The following is a 17,052-nucleotide window of genomic DNA, read 5'->3' as shown; positions in this document are numbered from 1 at the left end:
TCACCTTCCTTTCCTCCTTTCCTAGTTTTGACCCTGTCATTGAAATTATTTAACTAGACACTGTTTTCTCTCTTTGAATCTCTTGTCCTTTGTTCTATTGTTTATACTTTCCCAAACCCCAATTTTGCTTATTCCTACCTTTCACTTTCTCTTCTCTTTTTATGTACTACTGAATGCTGTTTGAAGAAGTCATACAACCATGCTCTGAGGGTCAACTACCGATTTGTTGTCTCAACTGAACCTTCACTGCTAAATGGAAATTTCCATTTAGCAATCTCCAATGTCTCCATTGCATTCCCTACAGTGGCTTTTCCAAACCTTCTTAAGCCTTCGTGGCACTTTCTGCAAAGAATTTCACTTCCTACTTTATGGAGAAAATTGAAGCCGTCTGTTACTATGAGCTCCCTCTTTTCTTCCTGTTCCATACCTTCAAATCCTTCCACCTTGCATCCCATTCCTGCCTCTTTTGTGCTAGTCTCTGACAGATATCACCTTTTTTTTTTTTTTTTTGGCCAAGTTAAGCTTTTCAACTTATACTATTGATCCTATTTATTCTTCTCTCTTCCAGGAGTTGGTCACAGGGATTATATCTTTTCTCATTTTACTTTCTCCTTATATACTGGCCTCTATTCTTTTGTCTATAGATCTGCCTAGATCTCTTCTATCCTTTAAAAAAAAATTCACTTAACTTTGTTATCCACTAAAGGCCATCATCTTACCTCTTTTACCTTTCATGGTCATATTCTTAGAAAGCTGTCTGGACTTACTGTCTTCATTTCCTCATCTCCCATTTACCACTCAATTGAAATTGCTTTTCCCAAAATTATCAACAGTGCTTTAATTTCTAAATCTTATGGCCTTTTATTTCTTAAAAAAAGTTTTATCAATATTCTTTTCTTGTTAAAATATCATTGTCAATTCCTATTGACACTGTTCCTCCATCCTCCATCTTTCTGCCATGTACAACATTTGTGTGTAACAAATAATTGTAGTCAGGCAAAACAAATCAAAGCCGTGTTTTAGAATACATACTCATTTATTTATTTATTTATTTTTTTGGCAGTTGGGGTTAAGTGACTTGCCCAGGGTCACACAGCTAGTAAGTGTCAAGTGTTTGGTCTGAGGCCAGATTTGAACTCAGGTCCTCCTGACTTCAGGGCTGGTGCGCTATCCACTGTATCGCCTAGCTACCCCTAGGGTATATACTTTTTTCCAAACCTATAGTTTACTACCTCTGTGCTGAGATACTCTACCCTTTTCTCATTCCTCATCCTTTTTGAACTTTCTCCAGCTTTTGACACTATCAGCCACTTTTTTTTTGTTAAATTTTTATTTTTATGTAGAGAAAAATCAAATATACATTGAACCCAATTTGGTTGCAAGTTCCTTAGCTTTTGCCTATTCCAGCTTGGTAAGATGAGTCACTGATTTTGGAACATTGCCACCCCAGTGACGACGGATCTCATCATATCTGTCGTTGTAATTGGTTTTGATGGCTTCTACTAGCTTAGCCAGGGCTCCCTTATCTTCAGGGTTAACCTGTGTGAAGACAATGCTTGTGCAAGTCTTTCTGTGAACTGAGCAACCCAGTCTGGCTTTACCTTTGATAATACAGTAAGGAATCCCCATTTTTTGGCAGAAGGCAGGTAGGAAGACCACTAGCTCAGTGGGGTCCACATCATGTACAATCATCACCAACTAGGCTTTCTTGTTTTCTTCCAGCGTAGTAACAGTGTTAACACTTGCTCTGAGGACAGGTGGTCTCTTAGTGGGGACAGCTCCTTTGCCTGCAGCTTTTTGTTCAGCGAGCCAGCAGCCTTTGCTTCTTATCTCGCTTTGTGTCAGGTCTGTACTTGTGAGCCAGTTTAAGCAGTTGAGTAGCTGTCTGAGATCCAAAGCCTGGGTGAACTGGTTAATTGCTGGTGGCACTTTCAAACATTTATAAAGTATAGACCTTTGATGCTGCAGTCTGATGTACCGAAGCCATTTGATAAATTGAGTAAGGTCCCTTTAGGGCTGGGTGTCCTGATCAATGCCAAAGTTCTTTGACTGCTTCTCAAAGGATTGACCACTTTCTTGGCGTCCTGCTTCTTTACTACAGCAGGGGCTGGAGCCACCTTCTTCCCTTTGGCCTTCTTCCCCTTTGGCATCTTGGCCAGCTATCAGTCACTTCTTCTTCCTCAATAGTCTATCCTCCCTCATTTTCCATGTTTTTCTGGCTTTATTACTTGATTACTAGCCTGACTGTTCATTTTCAGTCTCCTTTGCTGGATCATAATAGATCTTCTTTCTTGTAAATGTGATATCTCAAAGTCTTTGTCCTGTTCCCTCCTCTTTCTTTATCTTTTCTTTTCATGATCCCATTACCTTTCCCCTGTACTCAGTCATTATTCCTATGCAGATAATGTCCCAAATTTATATATACAGCTTCAGACTCTCCTTTGAACCCCAGTTTCACATTAACAACTTCCTAGTAGAAACTTCTACCCATGTATCTTGTTGGTGTCTCAGACCTAATTCTATCTGGAATGGATATATAGTTATCCTTTCCACGTTGCGACTTTCTCCATTGTGGTTTCAGCATAAGAAATTAAATGGGAATTTTTTGGGAGTTTTGTAGAAGCCACAGATAACACACAAAGGCTAACAGACTACATGGAGCCTGTAACCAAATACTTAACCTAAATTACGATAAGGTACTGTAAACACCCCATTAAAGAAAAAGAAAAAATTGAGACTTCTTTTCTGGTACAAAGGGAGGGCCGAAAATTTTATGCCGATTTTCCAGAGAGCCCAGACAGCAGTATCCTAACCCTTGCATGTGGAAGAAATAACTGTATTCATCTCCCCTAAGTTTGCCCCTCCTCCAAACTTTACTTAAACTCATTCTTCAATAACTTGAGTTTACACTTTGAGATGCCCTTGAGGCTCCTTTCTCCTTCACCTCCCACATCTAATTAGAATCAACTTGTTGATTCTGTCTTGACCATATCTCTTGTAACCACCTATCCCCTTTTCTCCACTTAACACAGCCTCTTAGTTCAGTAGTTCATTGCCTTTTACGTGAATATTGCAATAGCTTCCCAGTTTGTATCCCTAACTCCAGTCTTTTCTATCTCTAATCCATTTTCCATACAGCCACTAAAATAAGATTCTTCTTCAGTCACAGGTCTAATTATATCACTGGCCCTGCTCAAAAATCTTTATCGGCTCTCTATTTCCTCTAAGATAAAATATGAACTCCATCTTGGCATTTAAAGACCTTCACAATTTGGCTCCACCTCAACTTTCCTCCTTTGTGAAAAAGGTCTAGACCCCATCCATATTTTTAAGCTCAGTGTTCCAAAACTGTGCTTTGGAAAAGAAACTCTAATCTGTGAAGGGATTTTCCCTAAAAATTTAGAGGAAGATTATCTACTTATGTGGCATGAATAAATTAGCATTTTTAATAACCGTTCTGTTAACATTCTCTAGAATAGTGGAATGTTTATTTGAAACAGCTCTACAAACTCTTGGACCTTTCGCCAGATGTGCCCTCTGTGGTCTCTACGTATTTGGTACAGTTGGAAATAATTTTTTTAAATATTAAAAAATGTTGGCTTCACAGGCCACTGACTGCATTTGACTTTCCTTATTCTTCAGCATGAGGCCAGAATAAGGTAAATATATATTAGGGATGATGGTGACTCCTTTCTCTGTTTGTTGGATTGTACATATGTAGCAACAGAAATAGGGCAGTTGATCCCCTTACAAGAACAGTTCATTTATTCTTTTTTTTTTTGAGAGGTAATTGGGGTTAAGTGACCTGCCCAGGGTCACTAGTAAGTGTCAATTGTCTGAGGCCAGATTTGAACTCCGATCCTTCTGATTCCAAGGCCGGTGTTCTGTCCACTGCGCCACCTACCTGTCCTCAGTTAATTTGTTCTTTAGAATATTTGACTGGAACAAATCTTACTAAATTTTATTTTGGAAAAAATAACATGCATAAAGTCCAAATTTTATAGCTTTTTAAATTTTTTTTTGTTTGGGAGACTGTTATGTGTCACTCTTCTGTATCATGAATGCCTTCTATGTGTGTGTAGTTTCTGTAATTTCACCTAGATTGATAAATTTTATAATATATTTACCATGAAGCACTTAGAAGCATGTTCATTTCCTGACTCCTTCAGAAGAGCATTTGAAAAAAAAACCTTGTATTTTTATTGAGGTTTCAATTTCCTGAACAATTAAACTGATAAAATAATAATAAATATTAACTATAGAATATTATGTAAGCTGAATTTCTTTTGCTTAGGTACAGCCAAAAGAAGAGGATCAGAAACCGTTAACTTCATCCAATCCAGTATTAGAACTAGAACTGGCAGAGGAAAAATTGCCCATGACTCTCTCAAGGCAAGAGGTAAGATTGGGTGTTAATTGGTAGTAAAATGTACATATGTTTTAGTATTCTTTTCTGTGCTTGTATTTATCTTAAGCTCACATCACCAGTTTGACTTTCAAGAATGGTGAATTTTTCAGCTGCAACAACTCTTGAAGACCCACTAAGTCATAGTAGGGTTGCAGTCTAGATTGGTAAAGGGGAGGGGAGGAATGATTATCAAAATTACAGGTCCTTAAGTATTTAAGATTAACTATTTAATTGGTTTTCCTTCTTGATACCATTGTCTGAACTCTTTCATATGAAAAGTGAATAGTCACAATTTTAGTCTCATTCTGAATTGAATACAGTTTTCCAATTTGTGTGTAAGTTGCTTGAATCCAAACATTTACAAAATCATATTCAAATGATAATAGTTCACATTTGTAAAACACCTTTTGATTTATAAAGCACTTTTCTTGCAATAACGCTGTGGGAATAGTTAGTTTAAGTATCAGTCCTATTTAGCAGCTGAAGAAATTGAAGTTCGGAAGAAAGTTAAATGACTTATCTCAGAATCAGAAAGCGATTAAGGATTGGGATCAGAACTTAAGACTTTTTGAGGCCAATACAGTGTTCTTTCCATTATACTAAATCAATATTTTATAGTTATTTTTCTGTCTACTCAGCTGCTCCTTTAACTCCTGTGCCTTTACCTATCTAATCTTCTGATATTCTTTTATGAATGCTTGTTTTATGTACTTTTGTATTTGTCCAACTATGTATGTGCATGTATGTATCTATATTGCTCTTTTTTTCTCAGACTTGAAAGAACCGAGTTCTACCTGCCTCCATAAAGCCTTATCTCCTATACTCTGACTCCAGTACTCTTACCTTATTAAATCAATGACACAGTCTTTTATTGACGGTTATAGTTCAGTTTTTTGATTGATGAACCATCATGTTTGTAGGAATTTAGTCGTTTTGTTTCCATATATCATTTTTTAGAAAATTGAAGTATCAGTTTGGCATAAAAATCAATTGCTCAGAGTTTCCCTCCCCATATAGGTGTCTTTAAGGTTTAATCATCATTATATTTATCATTTGGAAATCCACAAATCAAGCGGTACTGGATATTTGATAGAATGTAGAGGAAACTATAATACCTACCCTTAGGGAATGTAACTCAAGGATTTGGTATAGGGCTAGGGACCCGGAGTTTGGAGTTTAGGTGTGATGTATTACATTATATAATGTTTGTGTTCTAATTAGTGAAAGGAGCACTGAATAAGTAACTAGGGGCTCATGTACTGTAACTAATGTCCTGTGCATCCTTGGCTAACTTTGCTATTTAGTATTGAAATTTCTGTCTGCATGCAATTAGAATAATTGCAATATAATAGGACTGAAAGGAATCTGGAGGATTGTGGGTGAATATTTTTATTTTTAAATTAAACTTTGTTTTTTCAGTTATCAAGCCTTTGTCTTTCTTCCCTCAGATGAAATAAAAAGAAAACCCTTGTAACAAATATGCACAGTAATGGAAAACATTCTTATGTTGGCCATGTCAAAAAATATTTTATATATGTTTAGATCATCACTTCTCTTATCCAGGGGTTGATAGCTTGTTTCATTATGAATCCTTAGGAATTGTGGCTGATCATTGTGTTGATCAGAGTTTCTGTGCCTTTCAGAGTTGTCTGTCTTTTCACAGTATTGTGTTTTTTGTGTAAATTGTTCTCCTGGTTCTTTTAACTTCACTTTGCCTCAGTTCATACAGATCATCTGAAGTTTTTATGAAAACATCTTTCATCATTTCTTATAGCAAAATTTGTATTATATTTATTTATCATAATTTGCTCAGCCATTGTCCAGTTGACAGGCAACTCTTCAGTTTCCAGTTTATTGCCACTACAAAAAAGAATGGTTATAAATACTTTTATACAAATAGAACCTTTTCTATTGTATCTTTCTGGGGCATAGCCCTCTATGTATTGGTATCAACTGTAGTGGTATCAGTGGGTCAAAGCATATGCACAGTTTAATTATGTTTTGGGCATATTTCCAAATTGCTTTTCAGAAGGACTAGACCAAATCACACCTCCACGAACAGTGCATCAATGTCATGTTTTCCCTCAGCTTCTTTCACATTTGTCATTTTCCTTTTTTGTCAACTTTTCCAATCTTATAGCTGTGAGGTAGAATCTCAGAGTTGCTTGAATTTACATTTCTAATTATTCATAGTTTAGAATATAGCTATACCTGTGGACAGCTTGGATTTCGTCCCTTGAGATCTGCCTGATTGTGGGTAGTTCTTTATCATGCCTTTAAGGCAGAACCATCCACAAAGATGTGAACCTATCATTTAAAAATGATGTCTAGAAAAAAAAGATTATATAATTTTCCTTGGTGTTATGTGTTTAATTTAGCAACTTCTTTTTTAGGAAATTATTAATGATGAATAGTTATTTCCCACCTACTCAGATTTTATTTTTTCTTCACTTTGAAGGTGAAGAACAGATGGTTTAATTGTACTCCATATATTTGACCCAATCTAATATGTTTCTCCATGTTTGTTTTTGAGTTCAATTAATGCATTACAGTTTTTTGGGGGAAATATTTTATCCTGAATTTTGAACACCAACCAAAAGAGCATTCCTGTACACACAGTATAACACAAAAAAAGAGGATCCTATGTAAAATTGTTAATCTCCATTCCATGCTAGCTTTTTTCTTTAAAAATACATAATAAATTTCATATCTCACGTCCAAAACTGTGCTGCTTGTCTGTGCTTTTTTCTGAAATTCCTTTTGTTTTATGCATTTAAAAAAGTGTTACAATGGTGCTTTTTTTTTGGCCATTACTTTTGCTAGTTCTGTCCCACTCCACCCCAGACTTTTCCCCTCTCCCACTTAAGTAAAAGCCTAGAGAAAGGAAAAACCAAAAAATCTTCTTACAAATAAGCATATTCAAGCAAAATGAATCCTGATAGTGGCCAGGTCCAAAATATATGTCTTTTCTCCTTGGGTTCATCTCTTTCTTATGAGGAGATGGGTTACATGATGCTTTATTATAGGTCCTCTTGAGAAATGGTTGGTCATTGCATTAATCAGAGTTCTCAAGTCTTTCAAAGTTGTTTTTCTATACAATAGTGTTGTCCTTTGTTAGTTGTTCTCCTGCTCACTTCACTCTCTGTCAGTTCATACTACTCAGGCTTCTTTGTAACTCCCTCTTTTTCATTTCCTTTTCCCTTTTAGTTTCCCTGTCAGCATCTGAGAGTTTGTGTTACTTGTGGCCATTTCCTCTCCAATATTATCCTGCCTCTCGTATCCCCTTCCCCCATTCCTCTCTGTTTGTTGTATTTTTATTCAAAACGCGTGTGTGTGTGTGTGTGTGTGTGTGTGTGTGTGTGTGTGTGTGTGTTCAGCCCTCCTTTCTTCATTCCGTGTAGGACTGAGGTTGGTCTGATAGCTGCTCCCCCCCAACTCTTCCATATTTGTATACTCTTGTCAGACACTCCTGTTATGAGCAACAAGTTCTACCCCCTTCCTTTCTACCTTAACGTATTCTCTTTACCCTTTTAAAACCCTCGGAACAAAACCAATCAATCCTCAGGACCTTTGAATTCTTTATTAACTTCCTCATTGTCTTTTGAAGACACTAAGGTTCTGAAGACACACTTGTTTTCAGCACATTAGACTAGATCACCATATAGCCACTTCTAGTTGTTCAAATAAATTTACCTTTTTGGATTTCTCTGGACTCTTGTGTTTGCATTTCATAGTTCTTTTCATCAGAAATTCTTGAAAGTCTTTTATTCCATTAAAGATTCATTTCCCTACCCCCACCCCCACATAGAATTATATTCAGCTTTCAGGGTAGGTTATTTAGGGTTGTAAACTCGTCTGTTTTGCTTTTTAGAATATTATTTTGTAGGATCTCTTAATTTATATTGGAAACTGCTGGTCTTACGTGATTCTGGTGGTCATTCCTTGGTCTAGAGCTGTTTCTTTTGAATTAATACATAATAACTAAATAGTGTCAGTAATCTTGCACCTTGACCTGTGGTTATATCCTTTGGACCTCTGGCCATTGACCCTTCCCTAGGTTTGCTCTGTCCAGCTTTTCCCTGGCTTTTAATCTCCCAGATCATGACTGGGGAATTTGGCCCCAGACTTCTTCTACTTTTTACTTTTCTACTACCTACCCTCAGGTTATCTCTGTTCCTCATTCTAGCTCCGTATAAAGAGTGAGCTTTCTAACATTTAGTTTCCGAATAGTTAAGTAGATTAACTTTAAAAACAGAATAAAAATATTTAAGCAGAGACTGGGTCAGAAGTCAGGGATATGACCAATGAGATTGTTTCTCTTCAAGATTCTTTGATTTAGTGGATGCTACTCAGATGATGTTATACAGAGTTATAGTATTTCACAGCTAGAAAGGATGTTTAACATTATTTAGTACAATCATCCTTTTTATAAAGGAGCTTAAAGCCCAGGGAGATAATGACTTCCCAAGGCTGCTCAGGTAATAAAGTCCTATGACTCCAAATCCAGTCCTCTTTCCACCTTACCATATCACTTCTGCATCCCAATGTTTTCTTAAAATAAATTTTTATTGATGTCTTTTTTTACATCACACATTTACCAATATTTTTCTCCTTCACTCCCTTATGACAAAGAATAAAGAAGGAAAAAATCAGTTCAACAAAACTAAACAAACTGTCAAAGAAGTCTAACATGGAGAGTGTTCTACACTCATAGTGCCCCCTCTCCACAGAGAAGCTTGGAGTGGGAGGTAGGGGGAAAGGTCCTTTCTCATTTCTCCTCTTTGAGGCCAAGCTTGGTCATTATAATTTCACAGTATTCCATTTCAGTTGTCTTGTGTTTTTTCCTATTTACATTGTAATTGTATATTTCTTTCCTAGTTCTGCTTATTTCATTTTCTGTTGGTTCATATGATTTTCCCAAGCTTTTCTGTAGCCATCATATACCCTAATAGATTTTTTAAAATGTTTGGTTTTTTAAAAAGTGGTATTGATTTGATTATTCCTCATAATGGTTAGTAGTTCCACTAATACAATTTCTAGGGTTTTTTTTTTGTCAGTTTATCAAAGGTTCTTTATTTTTTCAACATGAGAACTCATTCCACTGAGTCAGATTGTTAACTGAGAACTACTTGAAGCCCATCAAGTATAAGGTTATAGTGCTGTGATGTGTCAGAGGCAAGATTTGGACCTAGGTCTTACTATCTCCAAGGCTAGTACTTTATTATGCTATACTGCTTTTCATATTAGTATTAATGTAGCATTAAAATGGAAAATAATTTAGCTTTGAAAAGACACTGTAAAGGAGGTCATTGTAGTGGACAGAGCATTTAGCTTGGAGATCAGGTATTCTTAGATTCCAGTAGCTGTGTGATCTGTGGCAAGTGCCTCAGCAACTCAATGAGAGAGGGGTTAGGATCTGTTGGTGGAGGCTGGGACTGAGAATCTTCTGCATAGTCACAGAGCCTTTACCTTTTCATATTTTTTTAAAAAGCTATGATTTTTTTTCCACCAAGATATCATGGTTTTTGAAGACATGAAATAAATGTATTTTTTTAATAGACATAATAAAATTTACTTCTTTTATACTTCTACAGCATGTTTAATTAAAAAATATATGGCAATTTAATTTTAGTAACAAGGGGACAGTCATATTCTTTCACCTTGTAGAATTTGCTAATGTAAAAGATGAGTTTGTTCAGGAATTGTATTTAAAAAGAATATTTAGCTCAGTAATAAGGTTGATAGTAATTATCTTAAAATGACCCTTTTTTCATTTTCGACACATTTCATACCTCTTTGGTTGTCTTAAAAATTATGATTTATAGTTAAGGATTTATCCTAAATTTGAATCATTTTAGCTTCCTTTTTCATTTTGTAGGATCTACGTAAGAAAAGATTTCATAAGTTTTTGAGCTAGAGTGATGTTTTAATAAAAAAAAAAAATCCAGTGAACATTTATTAAACACCTACTATTTTCCAGGCAATGCTATACTGTAGGTATATAATTAATAAAAAGAAAGACAGTCCCTGCCCTCAAGAAGCTTATAGTTTTTGGAGACCACACACCAAAGGAGGCAGGAAAGCTGGGAAGTGAGGGAGAGAACACCAAAAGGGCATCTTATCTTGTTCAGTGGAGTTGACCAGGCAGGAAGGCAGATGCAAAATGGAATGAGTTGAGAGTCCAGTTTCTGCTCTCTGTGAAGGAGGGGTTTGGTACTCTGCCCGCCAGGCCTCCAGTCTGAGGGGAGAGGAGGCAGAAGTAGGTGGTGTCAGTCAAGGCTTGATAAGCAGCGTGATGGTGAGTCTGGAAGTGAGGAGCTTATCCTGGGAGGGGCATCTTGTTCCATGGAGTTGAAACCTGTCAAAGCAGCAGGTGCAAAGTGAAGTTGAAAAAATACCTTGACTACTTCATATTTAGTTTAGAATATTTAAATTAGCCTTCTTCATTTTAGATTTTATTTTTAAAATGAAAAGAATTTGCTTAATTTATTATTATTGTCATCATCTCATGTTTACTTTTTTCATGCAGTTCAGACAGAAAGTCCTGTGACAAGTCACTATCCCTGCTCTTATTCCTTTATATTCAAACTTGTATGGATCATTACATAAGTGTGTAAAAGAACTGCTTTTTGTTTTGAGTAAAAGTATTAGGATATAACTCATTCTCTTTAGGCTCACTGAAAGCATCTTCAGTGCCATCTTGGTAGCAGACAGGACAGCAGGAATTAGGCTTCTTGCTCTGGTCCACATGATTTTACCTCCTTAGAAAAGTCTCTACCTGGAAAACTTTTTGTTTCATATTGCGTGGAGATCATGAATATTGAGGGTGGTGACATCTCTTAAAAATATTGTTCACAAATTTTTATGAATCAGTGTTATGTCAGGGTAATTGTGAGTAATATTTTGGTCTATGCCTATGGTACCTAAGTGGTACAATGGTTAGAGCACCAAGTCTGGAGTCAGGAAGACCCGAGTTCAAGTCTGGTATTAGACACTTACTAGCTGTGTGACCCTGGGCAGTCATTTAACCCTGTTTGCCTCAGTTCCTCATCTGTAAAATGAGCTGGAGAAGGAAATGGCAAACCATTCCAGTATTTTTGCCAAGAAAACCCCAAATGGGGTCATTGAGAGTCAGACACAACTAAAATGACTGAACGGTGGTCTAGTTCAGGACAATTTATTGGTAGAATCCCCAGAATATAATGTCTGTATTTATAATGTGGAAAGGTTTGCCAGCTTATCAAAGATTATGAGGTGAGTAATTTTGGGCATTGGGTTATATGTTCCTAGGTATTTGGTAGGTGCTATGTTTTTACAATCTGCAAAAATGTGTTGCACTTCACTTCAGTGCTTCCTTGTAGCATTATTATTTATTACTGTTATTTTTTTTGGACTGGATCTATTATTTCATCCATAAAAGAACTTCTTAGTAAGGAAAATCCTACCAAGGCAGATTGCCAACTGTTCCTTCACTTAGAACCTTAAAAGAGTTGCCTGGGCCAGTGAGAACTGAAGCAACTTGCTCCAGGCTGCACAGCTAGTATCTGTTAGAGGCAGGACTTGAACCCAGATTTTCCTGAGTCCAAGGCCAATGCTGTGTTCACTACACCAGAGCCGAACATTATTAAACATTTTTTATTTAAAATAGGAAAAATGCAGTTTAGACAAGTTTGGCTTAAGGATTTATACCCTTGTCTTAAAAACTTGAATAATTTATTAAACTTTAGGGTTTTTTTTTCTCTTTTTTGCCCTTTTTTTTAGGTCATTAGGCGATTGAGGGAAAGGGGAGAACCAGTTAGATTGTTTGGAGAAACGGATTATGATGCATTTCAGCGTTTAAGAAAGATTGAGATTCTCACACCGGAGGTTAACAAGGTAAGTTGATAGATGAGAACCAAATAAATACTAATTTTCCATGTATAAATAATGGGTTGTGTGAACAGAGTAAAGCAATGTGTAGAGTGTATAAAACTTCATTTTCATATATATTAGATATACTGATCGCCAAGTCATTGCTGGCAAATTCAATTTTGATCATGGCAGTGGCTCTTAGAATGTCATCAGAATATTTCTCTGGCCCTAGCTGTGCTCCATAGACAGCTCTAGAGCATCACAGTGAAGTTTTCTTTTTTGTCTCTGCCATGTTCTCAGGTGCATCTGATCCTTTGATAGCAGGACAGGATGCCTGTTATTTACTTACCACTATTCTACTTTTGCAAAAGGACGGTACAGTGGAAGTGGATGCCTTCACATATTCTCTATAACTCTCTGATTTTAGGGGATAAGTTTAGTGCATATGTAGGGTAATGTATATTGTCTACCAAGTAGAATTAAAAGGGACCTTAGAAAATATGTTACCCAACGTCTTAGCTGCCCTCTATAGCATCTTAATATCCAGCTTAAAGCTAGATGAGTTTCTTGTTTTTATTTTTTGACTGTTTTAACTATTAGAAAAATTTTTCCTTAAATTGAGCTAAAATTTCCTTTTCTCTTAGTCATTTGTTATAGTTCTGTCTTAGTTACATAGAATAAATTTAATCTTTATTCTGAATACCAACGTTTTCAAGTCTTTGAAGACAACTCTTATTTCTTGTAAGTCCTCCCCACCTTGCAACATATACACAGACACATGCTCTTACTTATTTCTTTTCCAGGCTAAAAACCCCCAGCCCTTTTAACCATTTTTCACATGACATACTTTACAGACTTGTCATCACTCTGGTTATTCTTCTCTAGTTTGCCAGTGTACCTTTTAAAATGTCCTAGAACCAAACACAGTGGTGGGCTGACTAGTGCAGAATACCGTGAGACTATTTACCTTATTATGGATGTCTTCTTTCCAGGTTGATAGCAGTTCACTAAATATAGTGATACTCCTTTCCTAAGTTTTTTCAACCAGATAGAAATGCACCTACTGTTCTATCATCTAGTTCAACTTTTCTCCACAAGAATATGCTAAAATCTAACACTCTTTCATAGTTGGGTACTTAGAGTAGAGCTCTGTGATATCCAAGAGAATGGGTCTGCGTGTTTTATGATGGACGAGCAAGGAATTTGTTTTGAAAGGAGAAAAGAGATTTGGAAAAATTGAGGAGAGGACAGCCTATGTGTCATGTTGCCTGTCATTTTAGATGTAGTCCCTGGGTTGAGAGAAGGTGCTCTGTTGGGTCAAGGTAGGGGCCTGAAAAATGACTGGTGTAAAAAAACACAAGGTATATCAAATTTAATGTAGAAAATGTGTGAGAAGGCTTAACCAGTAGAGACTTTGGGTCTCTATTCCTTGAGAGATTTCTGTAGATTTGATCATGAAGATGATCTCGAAGATGATTGCTTAGATTTTAGCTCTCATGATACTTTTCTTTGTCCAGTCATCAAGTTGACATTAGCATAAACTTCTCCTACCAAAAATTGTGCATCTGTATTGACTAGCTATTCCTTCAATTCCAGATATGCTTAGAAAAGTTAATCCTGAAGACAATGATAACTGTTATAACATGTTTGATTCTTATTTGAATCACTTTCTTCAGTTTAGTATGTTCAGACTTTTAATCCTTTCTCTCTCTCTCTTTTTGTTTTGTTTTGTTTTGTTTGTTTGTTTTTTTGGTAAGGCAATTGGGTTTAAGTGACTTGCCCAGGGTCACACAGCTATGAATCCTTTCTCTTATATTCGTTTTAAAAAAATCTGCACAGAATTTGTAGTTGCTGGTGTGGTTTAATTAACCTAATTAAAATCACTTACCTGATGTAACTAATAAAAACTAAAGGTGAAACTTCCGTGGTGAATTTAGTGTTAATGACATTTTCCTTTTCACTATTCCTAGGGTTTGAGGAATGACTTGAAGGCAGCTTTGGATAAGATTGATCAACAATACCTTAATGAAATTGTTGGTGGTCAGGAACCTGGAGAAGAGGACACACAGAATGATCTGAAAGTCCATGAAGAAAACACCACTATTGAAGAATTAGAGGTGATATCTGTAAAAACCAGTGAAATTGAATTGTTCTGTACCAATTATTTATTCACAAGACATATGTCTCCTTTTAAAACTCAGTAATTTCGTTGTTCCAGAAGTATAAATTTTAAAGAGTTGTTTTTCTTATTCGTTTAATAACTACTGTGGTACTGTGTAGGTCTAGGAGATGTGCCAGTGTTGAAATGACTTCTCAGTAAGCGTTTTTCTTATGAAGCTATACATAGCATGAAAATTTGAAATGGTGTGTGTCTAAAAACCAGCTTTGTATGTGTGTGTGTATTTTAAGCATATTTTGTTTTAAAAATTTTTAGTAGAAAAGTCTTTTCTACTTATTTTGAAATTCTGTCAGATTTGAAAACTGAAACAATGTTGAACAGATGTATTAATTTAAAGCGAACTTCATGTTTTTCTCATATTTTAGACTATATATATATAAACTCTGCATTTTACTCTCTACTAAAAGTTAGGAGCACTTTTATTTTCTTCCCTTAGGCATTGGGAGAGTCCTTAGGAAAGGGGGATGATCATAAAGACATGGACATCATAACCAAATTTCTTAAGGTAATATTCTTTTGTGCTTACAGATTGGTAACACTTTGGTGGTCTGAGAACTCTCCTTATGTTTTCGGGTCATCAGGTTTTTAAGATTTAGGAGGAAAATAGTCATCTATAAAAATAATAGCTGACTTTTATATAGTGTTTTCAGGTTTACAAAATGATTAATTATCTCACTTTATTTTCAAGTCAGCCTTGTTAGGTGGTATTATTTCCCTTTTACAGATGAGGAAACAAGGATGCAGAATGCTATTTTCATCCAACAGTATGCATGCCTTTTTTCCCTAAGTTTTTTTAATATTATTGTAGAGGGAATCTCTTTTTCTCTTTAAATTGGAAAGAATATAGGAGAAGAAATTTTGACTGAGAATTCAATTCAATAAACATTTGTTTTCTTTTTGTTCAGTCATTCAGTTGTCTACTGACACATGGAGTCACGTGACCCCATGAACAAAGACTATGTGGTTTTCTTGGCAAAGATAATGGAGTGGTTTGCCATTTCCTTCTCCAGTGTGTACCCATTTTACAGATGATGAACTGAAGCAAATAAGGATTACATGACTTGCCCAGGGTCACACAGCTAGGAAATATCTGAGGTCATATTTGAACTCAGGTATTCCTGACTCCAGCCTCGGCACTCCAGCCACTGCCCCTTAAAAATATATTAAGCCCCTACTTTGTGCTAGGCTTGGAATCATGTGGAAGAAAGGTGATTGTATGGAGGAAATGCTAAGGTAGAAGGAAGTAGAAAGATAAGTTAGTAAAAGGATATATATACCACATGTGTGTGTTTATGTATGTATATCTATATATGTATATGTATATATGTATGTGTATGTTCACAAACACATACACACATTATCAATAAATCTTTAGGGCTTGTGCGTGTTTCTCCGTTACTCTGGCTTTGCTGATCCCTTTGGAGAGAATTATACCATTAAATGAATGTTTTCTGATAATCTCCATACCAGTTTTATCTTTAGCCTTCCCAAGGAATTTGGAAGGATTCTGGATGCTATTATGTTTAAATCCTAAAAACACTTTTGTTAAGATTTAAATGAAATATCTTAACATTATTTTGAATGCAACTGAAGACAGAGCATGTGTATATATTTGTCAAAAATCAATAATATCTGTTTCATTTGGTCACTTTTGCTCTAACCTAACCTAGAATTTGCTCTTGGAGTTGGTGACATCTTTGGCAGTGTCACTACAAGGATTTGGTCATGTCAGCTCTTGCTGTTGATGTACCCCTATGTGAGCTTTTTCTACTGTAGCTGGTGCTGAGGTGCTTAGAGGCGTTAGTTGGAAATTTTGAGGAAAGAGATGGAGAAGAAAGATTACAATTGTATGATCACCATTTTTTGCTCTTTTTCTTCTGCAGTTGATATAGGGTTATACCTTTATTCCACTAATCGTTTAATGCTAAAATGTCCATGGTGTCATAAGCATTAAGTGATCACATATTAATTGAACATCAGTCATGATCATGATACTGTGGAAGACACTTTGTAAATCCATAACTTTGTGGTAGAAGTATGGTAGAAATATAAAATTGATTTTTTTAAGGAGCGGGGAAATATTATTTTAAGAAGTTTACGAGTTTGCTGAGTAGTATAAAATATATAAAGTGAAAAAAGAATAGAGTATTTTGAGAAATACTGTATTTGATGATCCTCCAGTAAAATTCTTTGCTATTTTATGGCGTGGAAGTGGCGGTGGGCTCTTAAAGGCTATTTTAGAGGAGCTTCAGCTCTGGCAAATTCTTCAAGGCCCTGCAGGCTTCGAGTATTGATCTAAGAAAGGATTGGAGGTTAATTGGAGAGCTAACTTGATTAAATTTTAGAGTCTAATCGCCAGGCCGGTTTCATTTTGATGAATATTTTTGGCCATCATACCCCTTGAACACCATCTTCTCCTAGCTAACAATTATTTAGTCCACTACCTCCACTGCCTCATTTGAGCCTCATTTGTAATACAAAACTCAGAAGGATTATTTTTATTGTTAGCCCCATCACCTCATACCTAGACAGCAGTCTTCTGGTTGATCTCTCTGTCTCCTGTCTCTTCCCACTGGACTCCATTGTTCACTAAGCTTTCAAAGTGAACTTCTGA

At 36.0% G+C, this 17,052-nt stretch overlaps 1 protein-coding gene and 1 pseudogene across 1 annotated transcript in view; one reads left to right on the top strand and one right to left on the bottom strand.

Moving 5' to 3' along the window:
- Positions 1 to 17,052, top strand: part of PRPF18 (pre-mRNA processing factor 18) — a 58,431-nt gene that overhangs the window by 20,125 nt on the left and 21,254 nt on the right. The window contains exons 3-6 of the mRNA XM_027838514.1: positions 4,295 to 4,399; positions 12,170 to 12,283; positions 14,230 to 14,376; positions 14,875 to 14,943. Coding sequence (XP_027694315.1) covers positions 4,295 to 4,399; positions 12,170 to 12,283; positions 14,230 to 14,376; positions 14,875 to 14,943 — 435 coding nt within the window. The remainder of the gene's footprint in view (positions 1 to 4,294; positions 4,400 to 12,169; positions 12,284 to 14,229; positions 14,377 to 14,874; positions 14,944 to 17,052) is intronic.
- On the bottom strand, positions 1,351 to 2,151 carry LOC114025268 (annotated as a pseudogene).

This window comes from Vombatus ursinus, unplaced genomic scaffold, assembly GCF_900497805.2.
Source record: "Vombatus ursinus unplaced genomic scaffold, bare-nosed wombat genome assembly UNPS02014830.1, whole genome shotgun sequence".
In the NCBI taxonomy this organism is placed as follows: domain Eukaryota; kingdom Metazoa; phylum Chordata; class Mammalia; order Diprotodontia; family Vombatidae; genus Vombatus; species Vombatus ursinus.
The sequence above is the reverse complement of the archived record's forward strand: the minus strand, read 5'-3'. Positions and strand labels throughout refer to the sequence as shown.